Source organism: Xenopus tropicalis, chromosome 10 (genome assembly GCF_000004195.4).
Source record: "Xenopus tropicalis strain Nigerian chromosome 10, UCB_Xtro_10.0, whole genome shotgun sequence".
NCBI lineage: Eukaryota > Metazoa > Chordata > Amphibia > Anura > Pipidae > Xenopus > Xenopus tropicalis.
The window spans coordinates 36555934-36574102 of record NC_030686.2 but is presented as its reverse complement, the minus strand read 5'-3'; the positions used below and the strand labels follow the sequence as shown (position 1 = coordinate 36574102).

The 18169-nt window shown below is 40.9% G+C and overlaps 1 protein-coding gene across 1 annotated transcript in view; it reads left to right on the top strand.

The window, feature by feature from the left end:
- The first annotated feature begins 7644 nt into the window (after window positions 1-7644).
- Window positions 7645-18169, top strand: part of slc9a8 (solute carrier family 9 member 8) — a 55084-nt gene continuing 44559 nt past the window's right edge. Inside the window, 3 exon segments of the mRNA NM_001197262.1 lie at window positions 7645-7678; window positions 9527-9705; window positions 16886-16966. Of these exon segments, the coding sequence (NP_001184191.1) occupies window positions 7665-7678; window positions 9527-9705; window positions 16886-16966 (274 nt within the window). The 5' untranslated portion in view covers window positions 7645-7664.

Here is an 18169-nt window from a genome sequence, read left to right as displayed (position 1 = left end):
CAAGGCACCGGGCCTGGGAAGATGGGGTGATGGTAGAATTGTTAACTGTTATAGATACCTCGGGAACAATGTGGGCGTTGGATGGGGGAAAGAGAACCAGTTCAGTCTTAGAGAGGTTTAGTTTAAGGTAACGTTGGGACATCCAAGTGGAGATAGTGGACAGGCAGGAAGAGACGCGAGTTATAGACTCTCTTTCCTAATCTAATCCACTATTATAATGACCAGATGTATCACACTACTCTTAAATGGTCCCAACCATTTAAATACCTTGGGCTACACATTCACAAGAGCCTAGAAAAATACATGGAACTTAACTTCATGCCATTTTTGCCCATGGTATTGAGTAAGATTAAGGCATGAAGTAACTTTTTCCTTACAGTATTTGCCCAAATCAATTTATTCAAAATTATTTGCTTCCCAATTCACTTATCACCAATTCACTTGACAAGCTCCCATAGAAACTTACGTCACATAAGACGACACTCTATTGGGATGTGTAGTTTCAGGTACTAATTGGTTATGTGATATTTAGTAATAGATAATTAGGGCAAATTAATGTAATCACATTCGAACTGACTCACTGACAGCCAACCACCTCCTACCCATAGTCATTGCTGTGGGATTCATGGTCTTTTTTATTTATTTATTTTTTTGGTAGCATTTTAACCAGGAAGAGTGAGACAAGCATCTGCATTGGAGCACTGGGAGAGAAGAAACATTTGTGGTATTCTACTTTTGCAAGTGTGGCTGTGGTAATGTTTTCAGTCTATCAACTGTTTAAAGTGGTCTTTCTGGCATATTTGTGGTCAATGAAGTACTCATATTGCAATGTCTGCAGCAGTCTTACTGACATAGGTTAACGTGTTCTTTATCCATTTCTAAAGTAATCTTAATGGCATATCTAGGGTTAATGTGCTCATTGTACATTTTCTGTAGTGATCATAAATACAAATATACAGAGAAGGAATGTTCTGGCCACTCAATAAGCTGTACCCTTATACTGTACTGTCTAAGGGAAACAATATGGCACCTCCCTCCCATATGTATAAATACAAATATACAGAGAAGGAATGTTCTGGGCACACAATAAGCTGTACCCTCATACTGTACTGTCTAAGGGAGACAATATGGCACCTCCCTCCCATATGTATAAATACAAATATACAGAGAAGGAATGTTCTGGGCACACAATAAGCTGTACCCTCATACTGTACTGTCTAAGGGAAACACTATGGCACCTCCCTCCCATATGTATAAATACAAATATACAGAGAAGGAATGCTCTGGGCACACAATAAGCTGTACCCTCATAGGTACTGTATAAGGGAAACAATATGGCACCTCCCTCCCATATGTATAAATACAAATATACAGAGAAGGAATGTTCTGGGCACACAATAAGCTGTACCCTCATACTGTACTGTCTAAGGGAAACAATATGGCACCTCCATCCCATATGTATAAATACAAATATACAGAGAAGGAATGTTCTGGGCACACAATAAGCTGTACCCTCATACTGTACTGCCATGAGTTCAGAGATGTAGGGTGGGGCAGAGTTATGAACTGCTTTGAATGTGAGAGTCATGAGTTTGAATTTTATCCTGGATGGTAGGGGAAGCCAGTGCAGAGATTGGCAGAACGGCATGGCAGAGGAGGAGCGGTTGAAGAGGTCTATGATCTATTCCAAAATACCAGTATTTATATGGTGGTAACCTATGGCCCTTCTCCAAAAAATGTTTCGACTTCTGATCCCTAAAAGCTGTAGTAACGGCGACTTATGTCCATCAATAAGTAATCTTAATGCCATATCCGTTTTGCACACATAGGACAATCCACAGGGGCATGTTACCATACATATCACGTGTGTAGTGGTACATGTGATGTGTTGTTTAATCTTAATTCTCTGCCCAGTTTGTGGATGGTTAAAACATTTCCCTGGGGACATATATGTGCATGAAATACAATTTGGGCATTTATAACAGCGAAAATAAACATGTTGATCTCTAGAGGAGGTCTAGGGCATAATTTGGCCAAATCCTTGTTTGCCTTAATGATAGGCCAATTTAATGCCATATTCCTGGCAGTAGACAAAGCCTTTTCCAGTAATGTTGCCTCAAATCCCTAAACATGTCCCACATGTCTTTAATCTGTGCTTCACATCTTTTCTCATCTGAGTTATTATGTAAAACTCTACAATATTGCGAAATCGGCAGTGACTTCTTCTGCAGCAAAGTATTCCTGGATAGCAGTAGAACAATAGAAAGTCACGTATGGCTTAAACTGCTAACAAAGCAAGAAGGGATTAATATACCTCTCCTTAATATTTGCATTTGATTAAAAAAAACAAAAACAAATCATACTGGTCAGAGTACCCAGCAGAGAGGTGTTACCACAGTGCATTGGTGCTACCCTAGCTATTGTCAAGATGGACAGACTTAGCAACCTACCCCCACTCTCCTTTGCAGAGTTCAGGGGGGGTTATATTTCCCCTCACCCTCCAGATATTGCACATCAGCAAAGTGTCACTGGCACTTGGGAATCTCTAAGAGTTCCCCGGAAAATCCTTCTGCCTGCGGATGTGTTCCGTTCCACAGTGTGAGCATGGGTTGTTGCCTAGCAACACAGACAGATGCCTGCTTGCCATGGGGGGCAGGGGGGGGGTTCTGGGTTCCTATATTTGTTGCTTATTCAGCCCCTAGGCAGATGTAAAATGAACTGGCAATCTCATACCTTTTGGCTAGCAAAACTAAAATATATCATGTTGGCTAGGTCAGGTCCTAAGCCTTTACATAGAATCCCCCTGTGTACACACGGTGTAAATGGATTTATAGATTCATGTAACACAAGTGCTTAACCTGTACTACTGCTGCCTCTGAGGTGGAATTCAGAAACAATGTCGCAGCCTATTTTTAAAGTTAAAGTAAACTGCACCACACGATTCACAGCATCTTCTTAGGTCAGAGAAAGTGCTTCCTTATTAGTAGTGTTTATCTCAATGGAGGTGCTACTCACTGTTGCTTACAGGGACGTTAATCCCCTCGGGAGTGGGGGGGGGGAATAAGGGACAGAGTGGCTCATTTATAAATGCCAGGCAATTTACCATAGGGTTGCAACCTCTTGTTCAGCTGTTTTCCAGTTCTGGATTTTTTTGTGTGTGGTTGATAAGGTCCCAAGTACCTCAGCAACCCAGAAATGGTTTTGCAATCAGAATAGAAGACATTATAGAAAGATAAGCAGTAAAAGTAACAATAACAATTAGCCACAGAGCATACGTACTATTAGTAGCCATAACATACTATCAGTTAATATAAAAGTGAGCTTCCCCTTTAAAGGGGACAAATGCTGAACCAATAAAAACAAGTCTTAAGCTGCCCATACACGGGCCAAGCGAGCGGATCTTCACACGATATCCCCACCTACGGGTGGGTGATATCGGGTAACATGTAGGCGAAACGATCAAATTCTAAAGGCAGCAATGGGGCAGTTGGTTCGGGGACCGCATCAACGAACCAATGAGGTCCCCGATCCGACTGAATTTTCTAACCTGGCTGATCGATATCTGACCAATTTCAGGCCAGATATCGGTCGGCAAGGCCCCTCGTTTCTGCCCCTACACAGGCTGATAAGCTGCCGAATCAGTCTAAGGGACCGATATCGGCAGCTACAATCGGCCCGTGTATGGGGACCTTTAAGGTGGCCATACATGATAAGATCTGCTCGCTTGACGAGGTCATCAAGCAAGCGGATCTTCTCCCGATATCCCCACCTATGGGTGGGCAATATTGGGCTAATTCAGTTGTTTGGCCCTGGGGCATCCATTGGTTCGGAGACAGCATCAACGAGCCAATGTGGTCCCCGATCCGACTGATTTTTAAACCTGTGATCGGGCATTCTCGTCATTAGTGCCCACACACGGACCAATAAGCTGCCAATTTGGTCTAAGGGACCCATATTTGCAGCTAGAATCAACCCATGTATGGCAGCCTTTATTCTGTTTTGCTGCAGTTAGCGTTTGTCTCAAGGAGTGCACTATCATACAACTTAAAGTGATAACAATGATGGAAAAGTGTCAGTATTACTAGCAGTGGATCACTGCAGTATTCCATGGACAGCATGGTGGTGCAATGGCTAGCACTACTGTCTTGCAAAACATGGGTCCCAGGTTTGATTCCAGCCAGGGAAACACCTGCGAAGAACTTGAATTTTCCTCCTGTGTTTGTGTTTTCCCAGGACAGTGTAGCGCTGGCTCCTTCTGAAAGCTCAGACTCAGGCACAATGCACTGAGATGGCCCCTACACACCAATATTACAGCTAAAAAAATACATTTGTTGGTTCAAGAATAAAATTTGAAATGGTAGAGTGAATTATTTGCTATGTAAACAGTGTAGTTTAGAAATAAAAAGTCATAAAAATCATGACAGTATCCCTTTAAAACACAGTGTCAACACATCCAGAATTACCCTCATTAGTGTTTATGGGAAGTGCAGTTTAAGATCAAATTACAGGTAATTGTTGGCAACCATTGTGTTAACTTAAGTGTTCCCTAATATAACCATAAATGCTGCTATTTGAAATAAATTAATTAGGAAGGAAGAACAGGGAATAATTATCCACGTGAGTAGGAGATTTGTGAAGAAGCGGTGATTGATCATAACGTATAGGTTACCCAGTCGAGCGCAGAATCCTTCCTTCGTATGTATGCTTTCCAGTGCCATTCCCATGTCTGCCATATCTCGTTTGCTACAACAATTAAGAAGCCTCTCTCGTTATTATCTCTGGATGTGCTTGAAATAGCTCCACACTGGCCTGTGTTAACCCCGCCGTCGTGCCTGCAATGCAAATGTAAATTTGCATGTTTTATACAATCTCATTTGAAAGTAAAATGTACGTTTTTTACATACGCATAAACCCAATAATGAGTGTGAGCTGAAATTGGAAGCTTTAGGTGGGCATTGGATAGTGAGAATAGAGAAGCCGGGTATAGCTGCCCATTCACCCACTGAAAAGCTGCTGAATAAGAGGAAATATTAAACGTGGGGCAAGACAGTAACTGTGCGGTTCACAAATCAAGTTCTAGCTTCTGTGACAGTGTCAAACTGGGTCACCTAAAGCCCACCGCAGGACCCCACACCCTGAGCCAACGCTCACAGCTATTAGATATATATAGTGCCAAATGGTTTATATAGCCCCTATAATTAGATGAGAATAATGATGATTTAATGGGTCCTATTAGAATATGCTTTGGAAGGTTAATCCAACCCTGTTCTGTGAATCCAGTACTATCTAAGGAATACAAGATGGCGACTCCCTTCATTATGTATAATGTACTGTCTAAGGGAAACAATACGGCACCTCCCTCCCATATGTATAAATACAAATATACAGAGAAGGAATGTTCTGGGCACACAATAAGCTATACCCTCATACTGTACTGTCTAAGGGAAACACTATGGCACCTCCCTCCCATATGTATAAATACAAATATACAGAGAAGGAATGTTCTGGGCACACAATAAGCTATACCCTCATACTGTACTGTCTAAGGGAAACACTATGGCACCTCCCTCCCATATGTATAAATACAAATATACAGAGAAGGAATGTTCTGGGCACACAATAAGCTATACCCTCATACTGTACTGTCTAAGGGAATCAATATGGCACCTCCCTCCCATATGTATAAATACAGATATACAGAGAAGGAATGCTCTGGGCACACAATAAGCTGTACCGTCATACTGTACTGTCTAAGGGAAACAATATGGCACCTCCCTCCCATATGTATAAATACAAATATACAGAGAAGGAATGTTCTGGGCACACAATAAGCTGTACCGTCATACTGTACTGTCTAAGGGAAACAATATGGCACCACCCCCCCATATGTATAAATACAAATATACAGAGAAGGAATGTTCTGGGCACACAATAAGCTATACCCTCATACTGTACTGTCTAAGGGAAACAATATGGCACCTCCCTCCCATATGTATAAATACAAATATACAGAGAAGGAATGTTCTGGGCACACAATAAGCTGTACCCTCATACTGTACTGTCTAAGGGAAACAATATGGCACCTCCCTCCTATACGTATAAACTAAGGTTCCCAAATTTAAATGACAAGGGAAACATGGACATTGCATTGTGTGTAGCACATCCTGCAGCACCATTTTGGCTATTTTTTTAATCACACCACTCACACTTACAAATATCAACCTATAATTTTATTTGATTGCTGCATGAGCTTTGTTGCAGCTCAGACAATCCAGTACATTGTCACCCTAACGACATGTGGCTGATTGACGTTTCCATATAAGTATATATGTCCATACCCCCCAACTGTCCCGCTTTTCGCAGGACAGTCCCGCTTTTTATGGCGCATCCCGCTGTCCCGGATAGTTCCATGAATGTCCCGCATTGCGGGACATTCATGGAACTATCCGGCATAGCGGGATGCGCTTGCTGTAGCCGGATGTTCTTGCTTCTTCTGCGGCTTCGTTATGCCTCTCCTTGTGCAGCGCGACAGGCCCTTTTATAAGGTTGCGCCCCGTGCGTAATGACGTCACACCCACAGGCGCAACCTTATAAAAGGGCCTGTCGCGCTGCACAAGGAGAGGCATAACGAAGCCGCAGACGAAGGCTGCGCCTATGGGAGGTACTGTGAATGGGGGGCTACTGTGATAGGGGGACACTGTGTATTGGGGGGTACTGTGTATGGGGGGCTACTGTTTATAGGGGCACTGTGTATTGGGGGCTACTGTGTATTGGGGGCTACTGTATATAGGGGGCTACTGTATATAGGGGGCTACTGTGTATAGGGGGCACTGTGTATGGGGGCACTGTGTACGGGAGACTACTGTGTATGGGGGGCTACTGTGTATAGGGAGCTACTGTGTATGGGGGGGCTACTGTGTATGGGGGGCAAAACTAGTACTTAGTTATAACTCACTTATAACTGACTGCCTTCTCTCTATACTTGTATTTTAATGTAGGAGTTGCTATATTGTTTTCCTTAGGTCGTTCAGTATGAGGGTATAGCACATTTTCGTCTGCGCCCGCCATTTGATCTATATAAAAGGGGTATTTTTTTAAAATGGGGTGTGATAATCGGGGCGTGGCCACAAAAGGGGGCGTGATCAGAAAAATTTTCAAATGTTGGGAGGTATGCATATGTCTACGAAGATTTTCATTCATCCAGGTCATGGTATATCTAGTATAAATAAATTTAAAGCAACTGGACTTGTTTGGTAATCATTGAAATTCAATGATTACCAAACAAGTCCAGTTGCTTTATATTTACACTAGACATATAAGTACACTAATTACTAGTTCCAACATCTGTCCCAACTTAGCCTCGGTACAACATAACTAACACACACACAGCCCTGAGTAGAAACTAGCGGCACCCCAGCATTTCCATCCGCTAGGAAACAACTGGCGTCATCCGCATCCGGGAAGCCAGCCCATATCATGGGGGTGACGTCACCCCTGTCAATTTGCAGTCGCTCAAAGGCTTTTACAACTCTATGGTTATCAAGCGGGATAGACAGGTACTGTAACTAGTGTTCCCAGGTGGCGGAAGCGGATAGAAACTAATCGGATGTCCGGAACTTTACTCTCGCTTTATGCTTATGATGGCTTCACTCGAGAGTACCAAGATGGCTGAAGCAGAGTACGTGCATTATTATTATCGGGTTTGAAGGGAAAACAATGTTTATTAGGCTGTATATGGACGGGTGAAATACAGAGGCAGTAGCAGGCTTATTATAGACGAGGTTTATTTTAACTAGGGTTGTTTGTTCGTTTTTATGCTGAAACTAGTTTCCTTATGTATTAGGTTCACCTGTTACCTGTGCTGCAAGTCAGACTGGGCTCTCCTGTAGGAAGCACTGCTTTATAACAACAGGACAGAACTTCTTTCTAATAATTCTCAGTATTTTGTAGTATAACAGTAGTAGGACTTACATACATAGATATATTTCTTTTCTCCTGAAATTATGTCATAAGTGGATAAATGTTGGAGTTGGTTTTAGTCCCTCTTGTTCTTGTGTAGTGAGAGTGAATTTCCTTGTTACCAAAAGGCTTAATAAAAAGGTTATTGTGGGGTTTTTTTTCCGCAGTACTTAAGGTGGTTTGGAGTATTTTGCCTTTTTTTCCAGGTGGGGGAGAAGCAGTTTTCTTATTCAGAATAAATAGGAATTGCATGTGTTACTTGGAGACTCATGCTCTCCATTTTTGAGTGATATACACCATTAACATTACAGGACCAGGTGTTTTTCAGTGAATGAGGGCAGTTTTGAGTGTTTGGTCCCCTCCAAGAGATATCCGTTTGCAATCAGTATAGCTACAGCCACCACCAGGGTGGGACAGGTATAGGATCCCTTATCCGGAAACCAGTTATCCAGAAAGTTCCGAATTACAGAAAGGCCGTCTCCCATAGACTCCATTTTAAAGAAATTATTCTAATTTTTAGAAATGATTTCCTTTTTCTCTTTAATAGAACCTTGTACTTGATCCTAACTAAGATAATTACCCCTTATTGGGGGCAGAACAGCCCTATTGGGTTTATTTCATGGTTAAATGATTCCCTTTTCTCTGTAATAATAAAACAGTACCTGTACTTGATCCTAACTAAGATATAATTAAACCTTATTGGATGGAAAACTATTCTATTGGGTTTATTTAATGTTTAAATGATTTTTTTAGTGGAGGAGATCCAAACTATGGAAAGATCCCTTATCCGGAAGACCCCAGGTCCCGAGCATTCTGGATAATAGATCCCATACCAGTAATTCATTCATAAGGGGGCCTCAAGACATAAAGGTGCGATTTGCAGGTTGCAATGGAAAGAGGGTTTGCAGGAAGTGGGTGGAGTTTTGGCAGATCATGGGCAGGGTTTTGGCACAGTGGGGCATGGCTGAGTAGATCAGGATTGTGGAATTGGGGTAACTTTTTCTTTTTTCGGTGGCCTAATCTACTTGTTGACATGGAGCCCTGTCGATTAATGATATTTGCCCTGCAGCTTGCATTTATTATTGTACCTTATTTATCAAGTGATGTCTCTTTTAATAATGTTTTTATTATTATGCAATTAAGAGCTAAACAAATAGTGGCATATCATAAAGAACAGTTGTAGAGAGAGAGAGAGAGAGAGGGAGGTAGTAAGCAGCAGTAATTGTGTTATACAAAATGGAGGGTTATATAATCAGACCAAACTCTGGAAAGTCTGACTGGCAGGTTATAAAAGTAGAATTGGTTTAATAGTAGACAGGATGTTACCATACAGTTTGTTGACTTGATTTTTTAATGTTAATTCAGAACTCTGGCAGAAAATGAGACAATTGAATATTTGACTGTGCATTATTTGTAGCTATTAAAACTAAAGACGCTCATTATAGGCTAGAGATCCCACAATTACCCATTATGCCGTGCTTTCATGGTCAGTGAAAACACAGTTTCTGTACCATAGAATACATGTTTTACTTTTTATTTTAGCTAATAAGTGAACCTATGTTTTCAGCTTTCACAATGTCAGCCATGGAGAGTTTAACACCACCTTGTTCACCACCCTCGCAATTTCGACAAAGCTTGTGCTTCCTACTCCAGAAAAGCCAATTATACCAGTACAGACTGGGGTCCAAGCTCAGCAGGAGGAACAGTCCAGTGGCATGTCTATATTCTTTAGCCTTTTAGTTTTAGGTAAGTCAATCTCTGGATATTTCCTTTTATCTGTTGGAACGGTGCTGGGACTGATGACCTGTGTAAAATCACTCAGCCAAATAAGGCATATAGTCATGAAATTCCTCTGTGATTTGTGATATTCTTATATTTACATTATTCCCTATATGGTGCATGACATATGTCAGGTCGGTCTGTATCAGTAATATTGTCCTTTTATATCCATTACTTCTGCTGTTCAATAACATTGTAACTACTGACTACTGATTCCAGTTGAAGTGGGATACACCAAAATATTCATTCTGTGGTTCACTGACTGGCCCACCAGCTATTATTAATAAAATTTTGTGAATGTTAATATATATCTACCTACCTACAACCTGTAGCCTTTCAGCGAGTGTTATATACCCCTTCCTGCAGCAGGAAGGGGTCTCATCTTGGTTAGGTAAGGAGAGCTCAGTCTTGTAACTTGACAAGTAGGTATTTTGTAAGGTTCAGGCTGAGCTGTAGTAAGGCAGTAGGGTGGATTATTGTTGCCTAGCTGGGACAGGGAAGGAGCAAGGACAGTTGTGAATGAGCTGGGGCGGTGAAGTTCCAAAGGGGAACTGAGATGGATTTAGAGGGATAGAGAAAAATATGGTGGTTGGGTTGGGAAAGGGTAGGTGACAGGTGGGATCATAGATTAACGGAGGGTGGTGGGTGGGAAGAGGAATGATTGAGGATAACATGGGGCAGGTTGGGAGTAAGCAGAATTGTGGATGAGCTTGATGCTTAACTCCAAAAGATGTAGTCAGGTAAGGGCAGAAATCTGGGCAGGCAGAGGTCAGTACAGGCGGCAAGCAATTATAGTCAGAAGTCGGGCCGAGGGTCAGGAACCAGATGACACAAAGAGAATACAGGCAGAGGTCATCAAGGGTTATTAGGCAGAGTATGAAGGCTCAGAGTGTTTACCCAAAGATGCAGATCAATTTGCAAAGGACTGCAGACCTCAGTGTCTATTTAAACATACCACACATACATCTAGATGCAAGCCCGTGAAAATGCACGCATGCGCCAAAACACGAGCACGATGCACACACCCAGTCATGCTTCTGCGACAAAATGCTTGCACACAACTTATGAAGCAAAGAAGTGTGGGAATGCCATCTGGAGGCACAACCCTCCTCAAGTGAAGAATGAAATTCTGGGTGAATTCGAAGATTGTCTGGAAGTCACTGAATTATTTTGCTTAATTATAAGAAAAGGCACCATAGATCTTTGTCCCAACTTTTTCAAGGGGCAGGAAAGCTTCAAATAAGAAAGTTTTATTATATCATAAAACTTTTTAAACTTCCTTGAGCAGAAGATATTGTTTCCAGAAGTAATTAAACATGATTCTTTAATAATGGTGCAAAGCAATGGAAACGAAAGTTCAATATGCAAGTCTTGACATAAAGCTTTCCAAAATTTAGATGTATAATTTGGAAAACCATAGAGCTTGAAAATATCCTTGACAAAAATTTCAGCTGTAACAGATGCAGAAGGAAGTCCAGAAAGAAAGAGAAAATGTGTCATTTTAGTGAATTGGTCAACTACAACAAATATTGTATTAAATTGAGCCGAAACAGGAAATTCAACAATAGAGTCCATGGAAAAACTATCCCAAGGCCTTGCTGGCACAGGAAGAGGTTGAAGCAAACCTATGGGAAGAGAATGAGAGTCTTTGTAATGGGCACAAGTCTCACGAAAGCAAACATAATTTTGCAGTCTTAAGACATATTACGCCAAAAAACATTTTGTTTAAGATCCACAGTCTTTTGAACACCAGGATGTAAGAGGATAATAATGCAAAAATTTCAGAATTTCAAGTTGTAAATCCTTGGGCACAAAGATCTTCTCATGATGAAACAGAAACCCTTCCTTGGAAGAAAGTCCCTTAGCATCAGGTTCACAATTTTTAGAAATATTTTGAATTGATAATACGTCACTTTGTAATGGAAAAAAGTTAGTGGATTTAAGAATGGTTTCAGTAGAAGGCTCCTGAACAGAAGAATAAATGCAAGATAAAGCATCTGCCTTGACATTTTTTGAACCAGGTCTGTAGGTTACATGAAAATTTAGAAAAGAATAGGGCCCACCTTGCTTGCCAAGGTTTAAGTCTCTTTGCACAACGTAAATATTCTAGATTCTTATTATCTCAAAAGACTAAAATAGGATGCACCGCACCTTCAAAGAGACGTTGCAGTTCCTCAAAGGCGGCTTTAATGGCTAATAACTTAAGGTCCCTGACATCATAATTTTGTTCGGATTGCAAAAGTTTTTTGGAGAAGAATGTAACTGGATTCAACTGACTCTCTGAGAAAGAACTGCTCCAATAGCATTTTCAGAAGCATCAACTTCAAGAATAGATGGAAGTGAAGGGTTAAGATTAAGCATCCTGGGCCACTGGAGACCAACAACATTTCTTAGGGGTACTTGTAAGATTAGTCACGGGAGAGAGAATTTTAGAAAATTCCTTGATAATTTCTGATAAAAGTTAGTAAATCCAACAAAGGTAAAGGCCAGTCAAGAATGGCTGTCATTTTACAGGGATCCATAGATATTCCATTGGTAGAAAGAATGAAACCTAAGATTTCTCAAGCTTGACCTATAATCCGTTTGAGTGTAATCTGGAAAAAACTTCCCTCATTTGCAAACAATGTTCTTCAAGGGAAGAAGAAAAAATATTGGAATATCTTCTATAACAAACTTATCCATAATGTCTCTGAAAATGTCAATGACAAAATGCTAAAATGTAGTGGGTGCATTGCAAAGTCCAAAAAGGCATCACAAAACACTCTTACCGATTCTTGACCGTAATTTTATTCAGTTCCCTATAATCAATACAGGGGCGCAAAGAATGGTCTTTCTTTTCCACAAAAAATATACCAGCCCCAGCTGGAGAAGTAGAAGGATGGATATAACCCTTTTAAGTTCTCATCAATGTATTCTTTAAGAACCTTGAGTTCCGGTTCAGAAAAGGGGGAACATTTTCCCAAAAGGAGTGGTGGCTCTCGGAAGCAAATCAATAGGACAATCCTAAATCCTGTAAAGAGGTAATAAATCTCCACCTTTTTTATTAAAAACATCAGAAAATCAAAATATGGTTCAGGAACTGAGGATAAACAGGGATTTTACTGACAGACAGAGTGAGAAGGCATTGTTGAACTTGGTGCAGCAGGAGAGAGGCACAATTGGCAGTGGTTTCGAATGGGGGCAATTGTTTTGGCTGAGTGTGGGGCAGAGGGAGGCAGGGTTGGTTTATGTAGGATGTAGTGTTGAAAGGATTATTGGTAATGCATGTAAATGCCACTTACAAAACTGGGTGGATTTTCCCTTTAAGGGCTCTGGTACACGGGGAGATTAGTCGCCCGCGGCAAAACTCCCTGCTCGCGGGCGACTAATCTCCCCGAGTTGCCTTCCCTCTGCCATCCCACCGGCGAACATGTAAGTCGCCGGCGGGATGGCAGACGCGGCGAGGCGATTTCGGGAAATCGCCGAAAAAGCCTCGCGAGTCTTTTTCGGCGATTTGCGCGAAATCGTGCCGCCGCGTCTGCCATCCCGCCGGCGACTTACATGTTCGCCGGTGGGATGGCAGAGGGAAGGCAACTCGGGGAGATTAGTCGCCCGCGAGCAGGGAGTTTTGCCGCGGGCGACTAATCTCCCCGTGTACCAGAGCCCTTAGGCATTGTCTTATACAAGTCTTTAACTATGGTAACTTGTAATGCTGCTACTGTTTTCCACATGACTTTCCAGTAGGAACCTCATGCTACACTTAATAATTGAAGTCATTGGACTCAAAATAAAACAACAATTCTTTCTTTCATCTGTGTTTCTTCCTTTTGCCGCCCCTTTGGCCTAGTGTGGCCTGCACTATGTGACTCACTTTGCTATTATGACTCCCCTAGGGTAAATCACCAAAACTTTCTTTTGTGAAAAAATGTTTTATATTATACTGTGCCCTCTTACTTAAAGGGGAAGTATAGTCTGGTGCTGGTAATGTTAAAACTGTTAGCAAGCAAAGTATTTATATTGCAGGCATTTAACTTCCTTCCTGATTTACTGTGTGCGTTAGGATATCCTGGACTTATTATACAGGAAATCTGGTGTGCAAAGAGAACATTATGTTTTTACTAGCTCCTTTTTTTTACTAGTCCTATGCACAATAATAGAGAGCTTAAAAGGCTTGAGGCTTGATAAAAGAGCGCAGGGGGGCCCAAACGCTTGCCCTTTGTATATGTGTTTCTGGGTTAAATTAAAAATGTTGCACCTTTGCAAATGATTGGTGTGCTACTGGGTTGTTCTATATTTTTACAAGCCCAAAGCACTCACACAGCCCTTTAATAGTGAATATCTGTGCTTCAAATACCTAGATATAAACATCTTTTTCTGTTGATTCACTGCCTATGCTCTGAGCTCCCGTCTGTTACCCGATATAAAGCATCTATCTAGCTATCTATCTATACATATACAGGTATGGGATCCCTTATCTGGAAACCCATTATCCATAAAGCTCCGAATTACGAAAAGCCCGTCCCCCATAGGCTCCTCCATTTTAATCAAATAATTTAGAATTTTAAAACAGATTTCCTTTTTCCCTGTAGTAATAAAACAGTACCTTGTAATTGATCCCAACTGAGATATAAATAATCCTTATTGGATGCACAACAATCCTATTGGGTTTAATGTTTTATTAACTTTTTAGTATACTTAAGGTATTGAGATCCAAATTACGGAAAGATCCCTTATCCGGAATACCCTTGGTCCGGAGCATTCTAGGTAACGGGTCCTATACCTGTATATATAAATCTCAAGTGCCAGGATAATTTGTAGTTTATTCAGATTTACACAGGCAATACCACTTTAAAGATGGCCCAACAGGATCCAAGATGGCTAGCAGCTGTGAATCATTTGTTGCTAGGGCTGCTAATGGGCCCAGACTGACAATCTGTGAATTCTGGCAAATGACAGAGGGTCTGCTGTAAGATGCCATAGACGGTCACTATTTATTGGACTTGTTTGGACCTCTGTGTACTTCAAATGCCAGGACCTAATTTGAATTCAAGTCCAGACCTGGCTGCTGAATCTGTCCAGTGATACAGTAAATCTGTATATAAAATATGTCTTCTTAAAACATTTAATAGATGAGATTTACCCTATTTATTACCATAAGCATGGGTGATGTAGACTCCCTTTGTCAACACTGCATTGTACCCATCTCTAATCCAATAGATGGCATAAATCCCTTACACAATGTGGATTGATGCTAATTAGTGTCCATTTATCCCAAAAAGGTTAATTTTAGGTTAAAATCATCTAGATTTCCAATGACTTCTGTGATCACAAGTGCTCAGTCATAAGCAAGTCATGCTGATTTAGTGTTTAATATCATGGGCCCACAGTCATGTGGCTCAGCTTATCTTTTTTTCTTCCCTTTTGGAATTTCATTAATTGTACATGTACAAAGAACTCCCTAGTATCACAGGCAATGACCCTGACAGTCCTAAGTGGAACATAGATGCTAATCACATTTGCTTTGGAATTAAGAGCAAAGGCCATTTTAAAGGGACAGTTAAACCATAAAAGTCACTGTGGGTTTTTTTTATTTGTTAAGGTTATATCTGTATAGTGGTTGCAAATAAAATATTTTTTTTAAAATTAGAGGTTTTCATCCTTGTATTAAAGGAGAAGGAAATGCTACATTACTGGGGGGGGTGCCAAAATTTTAAACGCTCACTTATACCCCAGGCCGGTGCAGTTTTCTAACAGAACCGCCGTAAGAAGTGCAAAGCCCAGATGCCACCCCCTGTACTAGCAGGCACTTGGATGTTAAGTAGCAGTTGCACAGGGGATCATAGTCTTTGGAAGCAGTACATCAGCCCTATTAGTATTTGAAAAAGCCTCAATGCCCTACTTACCCTTTAACTTCTGTTAATTTGTGTATGAGAAGGAAAGTTCACAGCAAATTGCAATAAATCCAAATTCTGAATAGTTTTTTCCTGAAACAGAATATTCCTTTTTTGTGTTGATGATCTCCCTGTGTCTTGACAGCTGGGTCTAAAAAGGATAGCTCCACAGGAGGCTGGGAGTTATAGTTCTGAGGAAGCTGCAGTGTCCCAGGAGGTCTTCTGTTGTTTAAATGAGTGAAAGGATGCTGCTTTACATTCACAAACCTTAGGCTAAGCACCATTCAGGCCTAAACTTTAAAGGGAACAATGTGTTGTATGTACCAGAGCAATTTTGGTGGGAAAAACAGCACTTAAAAAATAACAGAGCTAAACATATGAGTATTATATTTTGTACTTCCATTCCCTCACAAAACAGTCCTTTCCTGCTTTATGACTTATATTGTAAAAATCTTTCTAAAATAAAAATACATCCCATCTGATACACGTTGTAAACAGCGGTCCTGAACTGCTTTATGGCTGAGATTCTAGCTGTCTTTATAACAGAGCATTCTGTCACAGTGGCACAGATCCTATCTGATCCCCCCATTGTAAGCAGCAGTCCTGCCCTGCTTTATGGCTGAGATTCTAGCTATCTGTATAACAGAGCATTCTGTCACAGTGGCACAGATCCTATCTGATCCCCCCATTGTAAGCAGCAGTCCTGCCCTGCTTTATGGCTGAGATTCTAGCTATCTGTATAACAGAGCATTCTGTCACAGTGGCACAGATCCTATCTGATACCCATTGTAAGCAGCAGTCCTGCCCTGCTTTATGGCTGAGATTCTAGCTATCTGTATAACAGAGCATTCTGTCACAGTGGCACAGATCCTATCTGATACCCATTGTAAGCAGCAGTCCTGTCCTGCTTTATGGCTGAGATTCTAGCTATCTGTATAACAGAGCATTCTGTCACAGTGGCACAGATCCTATCTGATCCCCATTGTAAGCAGCAGTCCTGTCCTGCTTTATGGCTGAGATTCTAGCTACCTTTATAACAGATCATTCTGTAATGCTGCTCCAAGATGCTATACCTCTGTGGAATTTTTCTGTAATTTCATATCATGGCCTTTATGGTAAGTCTAGGACATCTAAACCATTTTTTTGCATTGACATGTAAGCAGAGTGAATGCTAGTAGAAATTTGTTTTAAATCAATATAAACAATACATATCCATATATATATTTTATGTTGATAGCATATTTACAGTATTAATTGCTGTCCATTTTATTTTTCAGGCATTTGCATCATATTGGTGCATCTTCTGATAAAGTACAGACTCCATTTCCTGCCGGAAAGTGTTGCAGTCGTTTCATTAGGTGAGTTCTTTCTTTGCAACTGTAGCTCTTCCCCTGTACCGAAAGCATAGATGTGATTTGTTCCTAGCCTAAATTAAAGGAAATCTATACCCCCAAACAATGTAGGTCTCTATAAAAATATATAAAGCAGCTCATATGTAAAACCCTGCTTCATCTAAATAAACCATTTTCATACAAATATACTTTTTTATTAGTATGTTATATTGGGTAATCCTAAACAGAAAACTGCCATTTTAAGAATTAAGGGCCACCCCCTGGGATCATAGGATTCACAGTGCACACAAACAAGCCAAGGCACACATACATGCTAGGCCCCATCAGCCAATGAATGGACAGAGTTCTGCTTTTACCCCCATAATACTTCCTGTTACAGTTAGAGCTGCATTATTTCTGGCCATGTGATCTCTGAGGGAGCACACAACCCATCACAAAATGGTGGAAAGATGCAAAAGGGCAATATTTACTGATATACATATTTCAGTTTGGCAAGATTCTTCAGTAGGTCATTTAACATAATATACACTATGTTTTGCTTAAGTATTCATTTTGGGGGTATCTAGGGCATTTGTATCAGTGCAGTTCAGGAGATCTGGAAAGTCACCCTTCCATCCCTAGCTTAAAGCCGCTAACAATTGTGCATCCTGGGATTTGTCATTCATCAACCAGTAGAATGCCTCAGGGGATACAGTGCATGCAGATTTTATATATTGTTGTCAAAGCCATGGGCAAAACTCACCTTTTATGTGCGTTCCATGCTATGCAGCCCTATGGTATGCACAATCCATATACAAAACCTAGTAAGGAGAGCAATTCTCACTACACTTAAAAGAATTTATGTAATTAACACTTAGTTGTAGTATTTGCCATTGCTAATGTAGGATAATATGAGTCTATATGTGACCCTTGCTAGTGTCAGGCAAACTGAGACAGGATTAGCAACCATCTTTTTAGTTGGCTTCCATAAATAAACATCTAGGGAAGTTGTGCTTTGTGCTGCTTACAGAGTTGTATGGGCACATGTGGGTTGGAGGGGGTGACCCTGAATTGTGTTTAGTATTTGTAATACTTAGTACATGGGAATAAATATGCAGACATAGTTTTATGGCATCCTTTGTAGTGGCTATGAGCAATCTCAGGGCGAAAACACACAGGGTGATTGGTTGCCACGACCTTTTAAAAATTTGTTGTGACTAATTTGTGTAG